The sequence below is a fragment of the Oryx dammah genome, unplaced genomic scaffold, assembly GCF_014754425.2.
Source record: "Oryx dammah isolate SB20612 unplaced genomic scaffold, SCBI_Odam_1.1 HiC_scaffold_25, whole genome shotgun sequence".
NCBI lineage: Eukaryota > Metazoa > Chordata > Mammalia > Artiodactyla > Bovidae > Oryx > Oryx dammah.
Genome location: NW_024070209.1, coordinates 42,485,968 through 42,500,979, shown reverse-complemented (window position 1 = coordinate 42,500,979; position 15,012 = coordinate 42,485,968). Strand labels below are relative to the sequence as shown.

The following is a 15,012-nucleotide window of genomic DNA, read 5'->3' as shown; positions in this document are numbered from 1 at the left end:
TCTATAGACAGAATAGATGGCACTGAAAGAAAATCTCTACACGGTAAATGTCTGTCTCTAAAGGGTTAAATATTATCAATTGGAGAGGAAGAAAAGGCCTTGAATTGACAAACTAACAGAAAAAAAAGTTTATTCTATCATTTGGTTTTAAAATATGAGTGCCTTGGATCTATTACAACCACGTTGATGGTTCTTTCTACTTGTTATAAACTTGTAGCTTAAATCAGCATTGGGTGAGGTAATAAACCTTAGGACCTAGAGTATAATTCTATATTGTATTTCTCACAACAATGGCTACCTAAAAATATGACCCGTTGTCCTAGTTAATCATCATTTTCCCTTTCGTTTAATCTTGTAAGCAAAACTGATTATACCAGTATAAAAGCTATTTTGCTCCTGGTGAGAGCTTAAAAGAAATGGGCTCTTTTGCCCAAAGTTTTATTTTTTTTAACTGATGAGTAAATTGAATGTGCAGCGTGCAAAGGCCCTGAAACATGATTAAATACATTAGTAAGGAATTCATTTTATGAAGTAACTTGTTTTAAATAATGTCTTTTGAAGAAAAGTTCTGGCACCAGAAGAAATAGATCCAGACCTACTTGGTTGTCAAATGGACAATCGAACAATAAATGTTAGGACCTCGAATAGCATGTTAAAAAGAAGAGACTGACGATAAGGTTTGACAGAGGGTAACAGAGGGGGAAAAATATGTGATTTATTAGCACAACATGGTACTCTTTGCCATTTTAAACTAGAACAGGTGTATAAGCTAATATTGATACAATGATGATTAACTATGAATTCTTAAGACTTGTGTTTAAATGTGACATTCTTAAAAAAGAAGAAAAAGAATTTTAAGAGTAGCAGGATATATGTCTGTGCTCCCTAAAAGTTGTACTTCATTTCTTTTCCATACACTGTGTGCTATTTGTGTTAACATGGAAGAGGATTCATTGTTTTTATTTTATTTTTTTAATTTTTTCTTTTCTTTTCTTTTTTTTTTTTTTTTATTAAGCTAGCATCTGCCCGAGTTGGTGTTCAAATAGCACTTGACTCTGCCTGTAATATCTGTATCTTTTCTCTAATCAGAGATACAGAGGTTGAGTATAAAATAAACCTGCTCAGATAGGACAATTAAGTGCACTGTACAATTTTCCCAGTTTACAGGTCTATGCTTAAGGGAAAAGTTGCAAGAATGCTGAAAAAAATAATTTGAACACAATCTCATTGATGAGCATTTTTAAAAAAAAAAACTAAAAAAAAAAAAAACTTTGCCAGCCATTTACTTGACTAATGAGCTTACTTACTCGGACTCAACATTGCAAGCGCTGTGAATGGAAAACAGAATACACTTACCATAGAGATGAATGATTGCTTTCGCTTCTACAGTGCAAGGATTTTTTTGTACAAAACTTTTTTAAATATAAATGTTAAGAAAAAAATTTTTTAAAAAAACACTTCATTATGTTTAGGGGGGAACTGCATTTTAGGGTTCCATTGTCTTGGTGGTGTTACAAGACTTGTTATCCATTTAAAAATGGTAGTGGAAATTCTATGCCTTGGATACACACCGCTCTTCAGGTTGTAAAAAAAAAAAAACATACATTGGGGAAAGGTTTAAGATTATATAGTACTTAAATATAGGAAAATGCACACTCATGTTGATTCCTATGCTAAAACACATTTATGGTCTTTTTTCTGTATTTCTAGAATGGTATTTGAATTAAATGTTCATCTAGTGTTAGGCACTATAGTATTTATATTGAAGCTTGTATTTTTAACTGTTGCTTGTTCTCTTAAAAGGTATCAATGTACCTTTTTTGGTAGTGGAAAAAAAAAAAAAGACAGGCTGCCACAGTATATTTTTTTAATTTGGCAGGATAATATAGTGCAAATTATTTGTATGCTTCAAAAAAAAAAAGAGAGAGAAACAAAAAAGTGTGACATTGTACAGATGAAAAGCCATATAATGGCGGTTTGGGGGAGCCTGCTAGAATGTCACACGGATGGCTGTCATAGGGGTTGTACATATCCTTTTTGTTCCTTTTTCCTGCTGCCATGCTGTATGCAGTACTGCAAGCTGATAACGTTGGTTTGGTATGTAGTGTGCTTTTTGTCCCTTTCCTTCTACCACCCTACATTCCAGCATCTTACCTTCATATGCAGTAAAAGAAAGAAAGAAAAAAAAAGGAAAAAAAAAAAAACAAAACAATGTTTTGCAGTTTTTTTCATTGCCAAAAACTAAATGGTGCTTTATATTTAGATTGGAAAGAATTTCATATGCAAAGCATATTAAAGAGAAAGCCCGCTTTAGTCAATACTTTTTTGTAAATGGCAATGCAGAATATTTTGTTATTGGCCTTTTCTATTCCTGTAATGAAAGCTGTTTGTCGTAACTTGAAATTTTATCTTTTACTATGGGAGTCACTATTTATTATTGCTTATGTGCCCTGTTCAAAACAGAGGCACTTAATTTGATCTTTTATTTTTCTTTGTTTTTATTTTTTTTTTTATTTGGATGACCAAAGGTCATTACAACCTGGCTTTTTATTGTATTTGTTTCTGGTCTTTGTTAAGTTCTATTGGAAAAACCACTGTCTGTGTTTTTTTGGCAGTTGTCTGCATTAACCTGTTCATACACCCATTTTGTCCCTTTATTGAAAAAAATAAAAAAATTAAAGTACACAATGTAAGCTTCTTGTGTCCTCATTTGACACACTCTGTAAATTACTTTCAAGAAAATAACAGGTTTTAAGAGAAGGCCAGTCAGTCTTTTTCAGGATTATTTCTATGGGCATTTTGATGCGTGTATTATACCCTAAAGGAACATAAAGTACTTACTATATTAAAATAGACATATCTCAAGCCATGGAAATAGTTTTTAGACTTTATAGTTCTAGAATAATTTTCAAGAAATGGAAAGTGTTTTCAGTCTGATGTTAAAAACTTTCCCTCCATCTCTTAGCAGTAATCCATTCAGATATAAATGAAAAACTTACTGGTAATAGCATCTTAAACTTTTATTCCCTCTGGATTTTTTTTTGCTGTTCTTGTCTGAAAGTTCTTTTCTATTCTCCCAACCTTCCCTATGGTAGAACATAATGTAAAAAAGATGTTTTTTTTTAATCAGCTCTTTTCTTTCCGAGTAAGAGTCTTTCCTCATACCCAAAATAACCCCACCCCTCAAATCTAAAAATCCAGAAATGAAAGCGTCAGGTAAAAAAAGAGAGAGAGAAAAAGAAAGGAGTAACTAGGAGTTTAGCCAGCTTAAGCCCAGTGTGTGGAATCAGCCACTGATTTCCTGAGATACATGAAGGTTTGCTCTGTGATTCTAAGACCCTAAGGGACCCTAGATGGGACAGATGTTTTAGCTATTTTTACAGAGTCTTTTTGACTGATAGCAAATGAGAGTGGGAATACCCTTTAGTTATCTTTTGGCCTACCAACAGACTTATAAAATGAAGCAACATCTTTGAAAAGCAAGTTAGGTTTGTCTTAAAAGCCCCTCCTTAGAAATCTGTGTTGTCATTTTTACAAATACTGCATGTTGCAGCATCTACACGCGTACCTCTGTGATACTGTCTCCCTGTTCCCAGTGTAGATGAATGGATATGACATTGTTCTTATTTTTGTAAAAACCAAAACAAAAGCCATTCTGTTGTCTTGTGGTAGCATTTCTGTTGCTCAGTTCTTATGCCCTGGTGCCTTGTGAGGTGGCCTTTTCACGGAATGCCTTTTGTCTGAGGCAAGAATAGTTTTATCTTTCTAAAATACAGAGAAAGTAGGTGTACTTTTTTAAAAGTCTGATCGGGTGGAAAGCAGAGAGGCAGAGAGGAATCCGGTAAGAGATGATTTGGGAGAGTATAGTGGAGGAGCTGGGGTGGCATGAGGGGGTACTTACAGAAGGTGATAGTTGGCAGTGAAGTGAGGGGAGATATATGTGTTTTAGATAAGTTTACTTCACCAACGCAACCAGAATGCTGTTCAAGACATAGAGAAATAGTCTTCAGTGCCATGCCAGCTTCAGATACAGTAACTTCTGCTTCACCATATTGAACGTCTGTAAAACTGCTGTGTGTTCCTATCGCTCCTTTATTAGGAGCTGTGAGTACAGCTGTGTAGGTTTTATATACAGTATTCATTTTGATTTCTCCATATATGATGCTCTTAGTGTAATTAAATTTTGCATCCTGACAGACAGAATTAATAGTGGATACTCTATGCTTGTATGCTCAAATTTCTTAAATCAAACGGGGACTGGGGAGGGGTGCAAACATTTGGTGATAAATCACAAATTATGTTTGATTTACATAATCCCAGAGTTAAATAAATTTATTGGGAGACAGGTTCTTCAGGGTTCTCAATCTCCTGACTTATTGAAACCCTCCTATAAAATATTATTCCTGAAGCTGTGTGAATAATAGAAGCCTGAAAACCTAGGCAACAAGAAGATAGTTTATAAATGACATCTTGCATCCGGAACACTAAAATTAAAAATCTTAATTTAAATAATAAAAAAACATTTCCAACAGTAGATGAATTCATGATAAAGTTTTTTAAAACAAAGAAACAATAAGGATGAACACATTTCAGGATTCTCAAGTTAAATGAATTGTGACACCCCTGATGTGCTGAGTGCTTGAATGCCTGGTGCTTAAAATGTTCTCTTTTAAAAATCTTCATTTTGAAAACAATAAACAGGAGTACAGTAAATAACTATGTCTCACAGATTTTAACTGAGACACCCTGCCTTACATGTAGTACCTTCATCCCCAAACCACGTACAGTCCTCTCTGTTTAGGATTTACAAAAAGAGTGAGACGGACGTATTTTAAAGGTTAAGAAGTAAGATTGGTTCTTCATTTGTACCAGCACTGGCAGGAAGTGTGAAGTAGCCGAGTTTTTTCCCAGGGCATTCTGTAATAGAACTGTTTATTTAAATACCATTTCTGTATATGCAATAAGTTCATCCTGTATATATTCATAATGCTGGAAGTGAGAACTTGAAAGGAAGTGGCAGTGGGAGTTAGATATCATTTCATTTGGGGAAATAAGGAAATGAGATGGTTTGTTCACAGACACTAAAAGTTTGTTAAAAGGTACTGGGATATGTCAGGCCTTCCTGAAAAGGAGTTGAGAAACCTCAGGCCCCACCCTGTCCTGCTCCAAACACTTTACTCTCAGAGAGTGAGGGAGGAAATTCAGAATTTCCATTTTTTAAACCGCTCCCCTGCTCCATGATTTCCTATGACTGTGTTGTAATCGTGTGTTCTTCATTATGATTTGTTCCTCCATTGTCCCTGGGCCTGGTGTTTTCAAGAATGTTCACATCCTATACTCTTTTTTTTTCTCTCCCCACCCCCTAGACTTCCCATTTAAAAAGAAAAAAAACTGTGGGACTTCTGGTGGTATAAGGATGGGGTTGGCAGTGCTCTTTAAACCTGCTTGGAAAAATGTGTTTTAAAAGATTGTTAGATTTTTAAAGATTGTTAGCTTTCAAAAGGCATTAGCCACTCAGCAAATTTTCCTGTCTTCTAAGACCCTGCCACTTTCCCAATTAAAAATAAATGAACCCCTTTTTAGGGACATGAACATCAGAACACATAGATGGAATTGGGATGATGTACATTTACTCCAGGGTTGCTTTAGCTACAAATGGTAGACATGGGTTGTTGGGTCTGCACTTTTGCTTGCTGTCATCTTGTTATCCCATTAGGCCACTGTTTCATTTAGTAAAACACATGGCCAATGAATCAGCCTTTAGGGGGATGGGCCTGTTTCTCTCTCTCTCTCTATTTCCCAGTGTCATTCATGATCATGGGAGGTGATCAATTCCTCCCTTTCACTTGGAAAAGGAGACCAATACAGTTCACATGGGTTATTGTAGTCAAGAACCTAAACTTGGCTGAACGCAACTCAATGGTTGATCCAAATACTGTTTTTCCTTTCTGTAAAGTGATAAAGGGAGCATTTATCAGGTCTTTACAAGATGGCAGAAAAGGCAAATTAAGCCATCTCCCCAAGGTCTGTCCTCTAAAGCAGGGCCCCCAAAACCATGGGGGGGGGCGGGTTGTGTTTTTAAATAATGGTTGACGTGGTGCATGCCCATGCTAGCTATATACTTTGTCTGTTGGGATTTTAAATAGCAGCAGGCTGACAAAGTGGCTTGAAGAGGGTATCAGCGAAAGGAGCTTCAACGACAGTGACTTAGGGCTGGGCCCGGAATGGGGATTCCTCAGAGCCCACCTGGATACAGCAGGCCCCTCAGCTCAGGTCTCCAGGCTCAGGGTGGGTTTTCGGAAAGCAGCCGAGCTCCAGACCCTGGGGCCTCCTGCGGCGCCAAGTCAGGGGAGAAGAGGCCCCAGGCCCCTGCTTCGGGTCGCCATGGCAACGAAGCCTGGAATGCCACAGTGGTAGCCCTCTTCCTCGGCACATCCCACATCCGGACTCCCAGTTCTGCTGCTGCAAGTCAATGTATACAGCAAGGGAGGAGCCCTGAAGGAAAATAACCGCTCCCTTCTTCCCTCCATCACTGCCTTGCCCCCTCACAAAAAGAAAAAAAAAAAAGAAAAGAAAACTGCATGTTTGAAAGAAACTACAGGCAGTTTTTGGTGCCATTTGGGAGCAACTGTTTTGAGTTCTGGTTTCCTCTTCAGAGATTTGTTCGCCTCTTGTAAATCGTTGGCTGCTTTGACGTTGAACTTGATAACATTTCATGTTTTCGTTGTGCTGCTTTTACATCAATTTTTATTTTTTTGTTTCTTTATAATTTTATTATTATTTTAAGGAAATGTCCCCCTCCCTCCCCCCTCCCCTGTTCTCCTCAACCAAAGGACTGTTTCCTACTCAGTTTTCTCAGTCATAAGGGCGAGTGTTTCCTTCCAGGTGTGTCCCCAGCTCATTAGGACTATCCTGGGATGGGGAGGGGGTCTGGGTCCTTTGGGGGAGGAGGGGAGAGAGGTGTGGGAAAGAACTCAGAGGTCAGAGATCTGGGGGAGGTGGGGAGATTCAGGTTTAAATCATGCTTAAGATGCCGGTGGCTCAACCTGTGTTTAAGTTGTAATTTTTAAAAAGCTAGTTAGAGAACAGAAAATCACTGGGCCAAGTCACACCTGTATTTTTTTTTTTTTTCCTCCCTCCTCTGTCTCCAACCTCTTTCTAGGTTCTTCACACACCCCCATTCGGCGTAGTGCCCAGAGAGCTCAAGATGTGTGGCAGTTTTCGGATGGAAGCTCGAGAACCCTTAAGTTCTGAGAAAATTTGAACCCCCAGGGGTGGGGTGGACGCGAGCCGCCCAGCCGACATCTGCGTGGTCTGTCATCCTGCTAGTTTGTGATGTTTTCTGACAGTAGCCTCCAAGAAGCCGTTGTGCGAAGACAGAGTCCTGCAGTGTCCTTCCTCCCCGGGCCTGCAGTGTCATTTTATTTATATTTTTTAATAAAAAGTAAAAACAAAAAAACAGACCCACATTGGAACAGTGAATCAGTCCCCTAGAGAGGGTCTGTGGACCACCGCTGCTCTGAGTGCCGTCCTGGCCCCTCCGAGACCAGCCAACCCAATTCCCTGTCTTGTGGAAATGAGCATGAGTTCCCCAAACCCCTTGTTTCTATACATTCTATGTTGTCTTTTAAGAAGTGTGCTTAACATTGACACAATAAATGTTGGAGCTTTAGGTGGTGTTTGTTTGTTCTTTAATTATTAATGCTTATAAGACAATGCAGCTGCTTTAGAACTGTGTTTCTGAACCCATGTCTTGCAGACACCTATCGGGTGGGAAGGAGGGACAGATTTGAGGGATGGGTAGGAGGTGTAGGAGGGGAAATAGGTTACTGCTTATCAGATGGCATAAATTTTCAAGGAGAATCAAAATGCAAAACTTGGGAATAAATCATAGCAATATCATAATTAATGTAGTAGTGGTGTTGCTGTTTATTAATGCTGAAGTGGAGTTTTCCTAACTGTCTGACTTACAATTTGCATACCATTAAATAATGCATAATATGGCACACTGAATTCTGTTTTTCAAATATATGCTTTTGGTGGCTACTATGCCGGATTTGAGTTTGTCTTTTAATTTAGCTCAAGAAAGATAATGTCACTGAGTTAGTGGTAAATCCCAAAGAAGGTGATGAATATCAGTAGTTGTTTATTAAATATTCTAATTTTAGGTTCCCAAACCTTCAGCAAATATATCTTAGCCCAAACAAACAAACATAAAGCTTCTTTATTACTCACACCAGGAAATTTGGGGCAGATTTTATAAGGGGAAAAGATGATGGGAGGAAAGAGTTCCACATCAGAACACTCTGTTGTCATTGTAGTAGTGCCCCATTCCTTAGAAATTAGTGACACAAATAAGTTAGGTCTACAAATGAGTGATAAAAATTCCTTCTGGCTCAGTTAATTTGCAAAGAACTTTTCTCACTTTGGTGTTTTCTATTGCCTAGAGATCCAGACGAGAACTAGAGACAATACAGCATATTAAAACAGGTTTATAAATAATAGAACTCAGACACCTGTGTGTTGCAAATTTACATATTGGCTGTGAACGCAAGTAGGGAAAATCTTACCCATTCACCCTCTGGCTAGGTTACCTAGCCTAGTGAGAAGACAGCAAAATAATTGGCATCTGGATTCTTTCCTGGTTATTCATAAATAATGACTCCTCACAGTCATGTGCTGCCTTATGCGTGATACGGGGCTTTCATGTGCATTGTTTCATCTGATCCTCGGTGGAATAGATCTCAAGACTTCCACTTTGTGGATGAGAAGACTGAGGCTCACCAAAGTTAAGAGCTTGCCCAAAGCCATGTCATTGAGGACAGCAGAGAAGCCAGTGTTCTGGTGTCTTGTCAGCTTAATTCCACTGAACTCTGACTGGTCGAAAGGACTGTTGTCTCACCACGTTAGCACACAAGTTGTAAACGTTCATCAACCCACACACGTATGGCTCTCACTCAGAGATCGGAGATGTCCACTATGAGGGCACACAAAGATGTCTTTTCCTACAACTACCTATATGCACTGCAGAGGGGAGCTTGGAGCAAGCATGACAAATAACTCTGGTCGATGAGGTGGCCTGGATGAGTTTTTGAGAGTTCCTCTCATCTAGGTGAGATGGGACTGCCAAGCAAGGGTTATTTTTTGGAGGAACATTTCCTGCCCCATGCTCTGCCTCTGTGTAACTGAAACCTCAGACCATTAGGGATTCCGGGACAACATCTACCCAGAACGTGCTAAGCCCCTTGCCAATACCTAGAAATGGTAACTGCTTCACACAGGAGAGCCGACTGAAATAGAACAAACAATCCTGGATTTGAGGACAACTTCAGCCTTGGTGCTTGCTACACTTTAATTTCTGATCTGTGTGTTTCTGCCTCTACCTCTTATTTCTTCTTGGAGCCGGTGTGTAAATAAATGGTATCTCTAGAAGTAGGATGGCTGGGGGGAGCAGAGGGAGTAGGTAAGGGGTATATTTTTCTTAGTTCTCCTTTTGGAGAAGAAAGAGGCCTCGTTGAAGCAAACAAACAAAAAACAAACCAACCCCAAACTCCAGACTCCACATATCTTCCCCCATACCCTTTTCTATTGAAAGAAAATAACAATTCATTTTTGAAATTCATTGTGAGATGATGGTGGTGCACTAGGGCTAGAACTTTTGAAAGCCCATGCAAGATGGATGATTTGGGAAGACATCTCCCTGTGTGATATGCCAAGGTCATGTTTCTCCATGAATGGTGGAAGCAGCTGAAGGGACAGACAAATCTGATTGGGGTGCTTACTGTGCCCTCTCCCCAGAGGGAAACTTCAAATTGCAGAGAGATTAATTGGTTGCCAGGCATGCACCGAGCATGGACTAGAAGACACAGGCCTGGGTTCTCAGGAAGGTAGGGACCAAATACCGGACATTGTTCTCACCCTCCCAAGCCTGGTCCATGAACATTAATTCTGTGGTCTGTCCAGACTGTCACACTAAAGAAAAAGTTCTGTTAGCTGTCTGGGTCCATGGTGGCAGAGACTCAGTAGCTTCTATAGCACCCAGCACCAGGCCATTTGAATATTGGTGGTGCTGGAGAAAAAAGTGACTGTATCAAAACCAGTGATAAAGAAAGAAACAAACAAAAATGGTGGTAATGAAAAATCTTAGGGAAGAAGAGCAATCGTGGAACCTACTGAGGTCTAATTGAGTGCCCAGACCTCGGCTAAATGTATCCTGGACATTTTTACTTGGAGTTTTCCAGAGTATATTAAAGTCCCATCTTTCAAGCAGTAAGGAATATCTTTCCAGTTTTTTGACTTGATTTTCTTTTTTTGAAAGCTAGATGGTGAGGTGAATGGTGAAGATGATTATTCATATTAACAGGTTTTTCCCCAGTGTTAATGTTTATTCCTATGAAGAATTCTTATATAGATTAGTATCCCCAGAGAGTAGAAGTGGAGAGGATCAGAATGGAAGTGTTTCGTGGGTGTTGTTTCTCTTCTTACATGCCACACAACATTGGTTCCTTTTTGGGTGGAGTGAGAGGGAAGAGATTTAAGGAATTTCCATAGTGGTTGTGAAGATTTCATTGAGTTCAACTGGAAGTTCAGAAGCCACATGTGTTCAAGTACACCTTTCAAGGACCATTCTGAGTTCTTCATCAACAGGGAAATAGTAAGGTGAGGCTCCTTTTTCCTGACTCCCTAGAGGAGATAGCACTTTCCAGTTTTCACTTCTCCGGGGGTACATTAAGCTAAAAAATGTCTCAATTCCAGCACAGTCCAGAAGCAGTCGTTCTTTCTCTTCCTATCTTCGTGTAAATTAAGATATCTATTGCTGGGACTTCCCTGCCTGGTAGTCCAGTGGCTAAGGCTCTGTGCTCTCAGTGCAGGGGCCCCAGTTTGATCCCTGGTCAGGGAACTGGATCCTATATGCTGCACTTAAAAAGACCCTGCATACCACAAGAAAGATTCCAGGTGCTGCAACTAATACCCAGCTCAGTCAAATAAATAAATACATTAAAAAAGAAATATATCTATATAGTTAAATTACATTACCTTTCTCCTTGCTTTATATTTTTAAAAAATGCTCCCAGGAAATAATGAAGATTTATAGAGTACTTTTGGGCTTCCCTGGAGGCTCAGATGGTAAAGGATCTGCCTGCACTGCAGGAGACCTGGGTTTGATCCCTGGGTCTGGAAGATCCCCTGGAGGAGGGCATGGCAATCCACTCCAGTATTCTTGCCTGGAGAATCCCATTGACAGAGGAGCCTTGTGGGGCTACAGTCCATGGGGTCACAGAGAGTGGGACACGACTGAGTGACTAACACTTCCAGACTTTCATAGAGCACTTTTACAGACATGACTATCAATTTTCCTAGGAATTCTAAACCTTCGGTAGGACAAGAATAGACTAAAGCTTGAAAGGAACCACAGCAATCATTCATTTTACAGAGCAACAGAGGCAACAGGGCAACAGAGGCCTAAAGATTAAGTGAAGGACCTAAAATCACACAGCTTGAAAAAAGTGAGAGCCAAGCTTGAAACCACACAGTTAGTGGCTAAGCCAGAATTGGAACCCAAGCCTGCAGCTCCTGTGCAAAAAAATTCAAGCTGCAAATCTTTCCCTTGTGACCTACTAAATTCAGAATCAGGAATGGCAGAAAAAGTGTGCATTACAGAAGGACTTAAGAATGAAATCGAAAGCTTGTTTTGGTGCCAGTCCTAGTGGGGAGTATGTAAGTGTGTCCCATATTTCAAGGGTTTCTAAATGGCATCCTGATGACAGGGTACATTGAGGTCACTACCTGGAAAGACTCCTCCTTTAATCCACCCCTCTGATGGTAGAAATGAACTTAGGATCCACAAATTGCTGGGAGACAGCATTTAAAGTTTAAAGGGCATAAAAAAAAGCTACTCACCAAACCAAATTCATCTCAAATGTCTTAAATAGATCTCACAATCTGTTCCATTCTCTAGGCAAGATTTAAGGGAAACGCCCACCTAATTTGCATTTCATGGCCTCATCGCATCCAGTTAGAGAATTCAAATGGCCAATAGTATGACCTGAATTCTGTTACTAGGGATATTTAATTTTGAGTTCAAAGATGGTGAGAGAGCAATGAACTAAATGGAGGGTTGGCTGAAATGGTATACAGCTCTGAGTTGTGAAGATTATTCCACTTACTAATGCTGTTTAGGCTGCACAGTCCTTTTCTGTGCAAAGTGAAATCTTAAGTCACTTCCCCCCTTGATCAGGGGTTCCTGGCTCTGTTTTTGTTGTTTATCGCTAAGTCATGTCCGACTCTTTTGCGACTCCATGGACTGTGGCCTGGGCTTCCCAGATTGCTCTAGTGGTAAAGAACACACTTGCAGGAAACATAAGAGATGCAGGTTTGATCCTTGGGTCAGGAAGATCCCCTGGAGGAGGTCACAGCAACCCACCCCAGTATTTGTGCCTGGAGAATCGCATGGACAGAGGAGCCTGGCGGGCTCTAGTCCATGGGGTCGCAAAGAGTCGGACACAACTGAAGCGACTTCTCACGGATGCATGGACTGTAGCCTGCCAGGCTCCTCTGTTCATGGGGTTCTCCAGGCAAGAATACTGAAATGGGTTGCCATTTCCTTGGGCAAAGGATCTTTCCAACCCCGGGATCAAACCTATGTCTCCTGCACTGCAGGCAGATTCTCTCCCACCGAGCCACCTGGGAAGCGCTCCTGGCTCTGTGTGGAGATGTACAAATTCTGTCTCAACTTTTTATTAGTCAGGTCTTCTACTGCCATTTCTTTTCTTGCCAGCCATCCTTTGATTCACATTTACTTCTTTGAATGGACATGGGTTGACTCTGAATGTCTTGAGACCAATAGGACTGCAACTGCTGTGCACAGCAGCTGTTTAGAGCCTGCATGGGCAAAGCCATCCCTGAAATAGGAGCAGGATGGCAGGAACTCTTACGGAGCAACAGCAAATCAAATATCCCTGTTGAGGATGGTCTGAAAGGAAGTAATTTGCCTGATTTTTTTTCCCCTTGGTGATAGTTCCCTGAATTTCCAGAAATGGTAACGCAAAAAGGGAACTTCTGTTGTCCCTTCTGCTCCTCTCTCCCTGGCGATTTGTCTGTCCTCTCTTCTCAGGCACACAGAAAGCAAGCCTAGGGAGATGTGCGTGAAAATTCTCTCCCTTTGGTGCTAAGATGTGTTGCTCATGCTCTTTTTCAGAGTGCCTGATTTTACCTGTTGCGGGCTTCCCTACACTAAGGGGAAAAATGAAAGTGCAAATACTCCTCTTTGGAGCAACAGCTCTCTCAAAGCTCAGAACCCAGAAACATGAGAGGTTTTCTTTTAAAGGGGTCACCTTTTATGGATTTGCTGGTAGCCACCTTGCCTTATATGTGGAGTTCTTTTCATTTTTCAGCTTCTTCCAGTGTGTGTGTGTGCCAGCTCAGTCGCTTCAGAGTGTCCAACTCTGCGACCCCATGGTCTGTAGCCCTCCAGGCTCCTCGGTTCATGGGATTCTCCAGGCAAGAATACTGGAGTGGGTTGCCGTGACCTCCTCCAGGGGATCTTCCTGACCCAGGGATCGAACCGTTATCTCCTGCATCGCAGGTGGATTCTTTACCCCTAAGCCCCCGGGGAAGCCCTCGTCCAGAGTGCATTTTTTTTCCCTCTGACATGGTGATGGATCAGGGATGGACTCCTGGTAGTTTTGATCCAGGCTGATGAAAAGTGCTGGTCTCTGAGTTGGCAATTTTGGGTTGTAATCCTGGCTTTATCTTTGTCTTGCTCACCTACCTGGTGTCCTCTCTCTGTACTTGACTCCATTCAAGGCCCATTTCTTCCTCTAAAGAAGGAAGGACACACCCTGCTTCCCACCACCTTTCACCCAGCAGCACAGAACATTCAAAATAGTATGAATACTCTGGACTCCACATAGGATGAGGGGTACTGACAACCAGTCTTGATGACTGTGGGGATGTGGGGTTGCGGTCCATCTTAAGAGTCTCTTTTTCTTTGCTTTCGGTTAGCAGACCCATTTTTTTTTTTATAAGTTTATGTCACAGAAAAAAAAAGCTGTAATGATTTTTGTTTGAACTCTAAAGCTGTCATGTTTTTAAAATGTTTAAATTTTGGAGATGGTTGCATTTGCAATGCTCAGGTGAGTTTTATCACTTCAGTGCATCTTAAAGTTGGAGGTCCCTCTCTACCCCTCACTCTGCTGGAGGGTAGCTTTGGAGGACAGCCTTCTTCCACAGACCTTGTGCATCTAACCCAAGGGTTGCAAAGCACCACACATCTTCTGATGCCTGGAAACTGCAGGCCAGGCCATGTCCAAAATGTGACATCTGATTGAGCACCTAACTCTTATTGTCCTCAGCTGTTTTGCCTGGTAAAGAGCAAAACACGGGTTAAAGCAGAAATGATAATACCAGTTAATGTTTATTGAGAATTTACTATGTGCTGGGAATAACAATGAGGGTTTTCTTTTTTATGAAAATATTTAGTTTATCTATTTGGCTGCCTTTGGTATTAGTTACAGCACTTGAGCTCTCTAGTCGTAGTGTACTGGCTTATTTGCTCCGCGACATGTGGGAACTTAGCTCTCTGATCAGGGATTGAACCTGCATACCCTGCACTGCAGGGTGGATTCTTAACCACTACACAACCAGGGAAGTCCCACAATAAGAGTTTTCCATGCATATTCTTGTTCTTATGTCTTCTTTATAACCACCTTGTGGGGACAGCTACTACTATTATTCCTGTTTTACTGAAGCTTCAGTTGAGTTCAGTTCAGTTATTTCAGTCTCTCGGTCATGTCCGATTCTTTGTGACCCCATGAATCGCAGCACGCCAGGCCTCCCTGTCCATCACCAACTCCCGGAGTTCACTCAAACTCATGTCCATTGAGTCATCTCATCCTCTGTCGTCCCCTTCTCCTCCTTCCCCCAATCCCTCCCAGCATCAGGGTCTTTTCCAATGAGTCAACTCTTCACATGAGGTGGCCAAAGTATTGGAGTTATAGCTTCAGCATCAGT

General features: G+C 40.9%; 1 protein-coding gene across 1 annotated transcript in view; it reads left to right on the top strand.

Annotated features, from left to right (window-relative positions):
• The window catches only part of BCL11A (BAF chromatin remodeling complex subunit BCL11A), a 99,548-nt gene extending 91,876 nt beyond the window's left edge, over positions 1 to 7,672 (top strand). Inside the window, 1 exon segment of the mRNA XM_040224162.1 lies at positions 7,163 to 7,672. Coding sequence (XP_040080096.1) covers positions 7,163 to 7,254 — 92 coding nt within the window. The 3' untranslated portion in view covers positions 7,255 to 7,672.
• Positions 7,673 to 15,012: the final 7,340 nt, after the last annotated feature.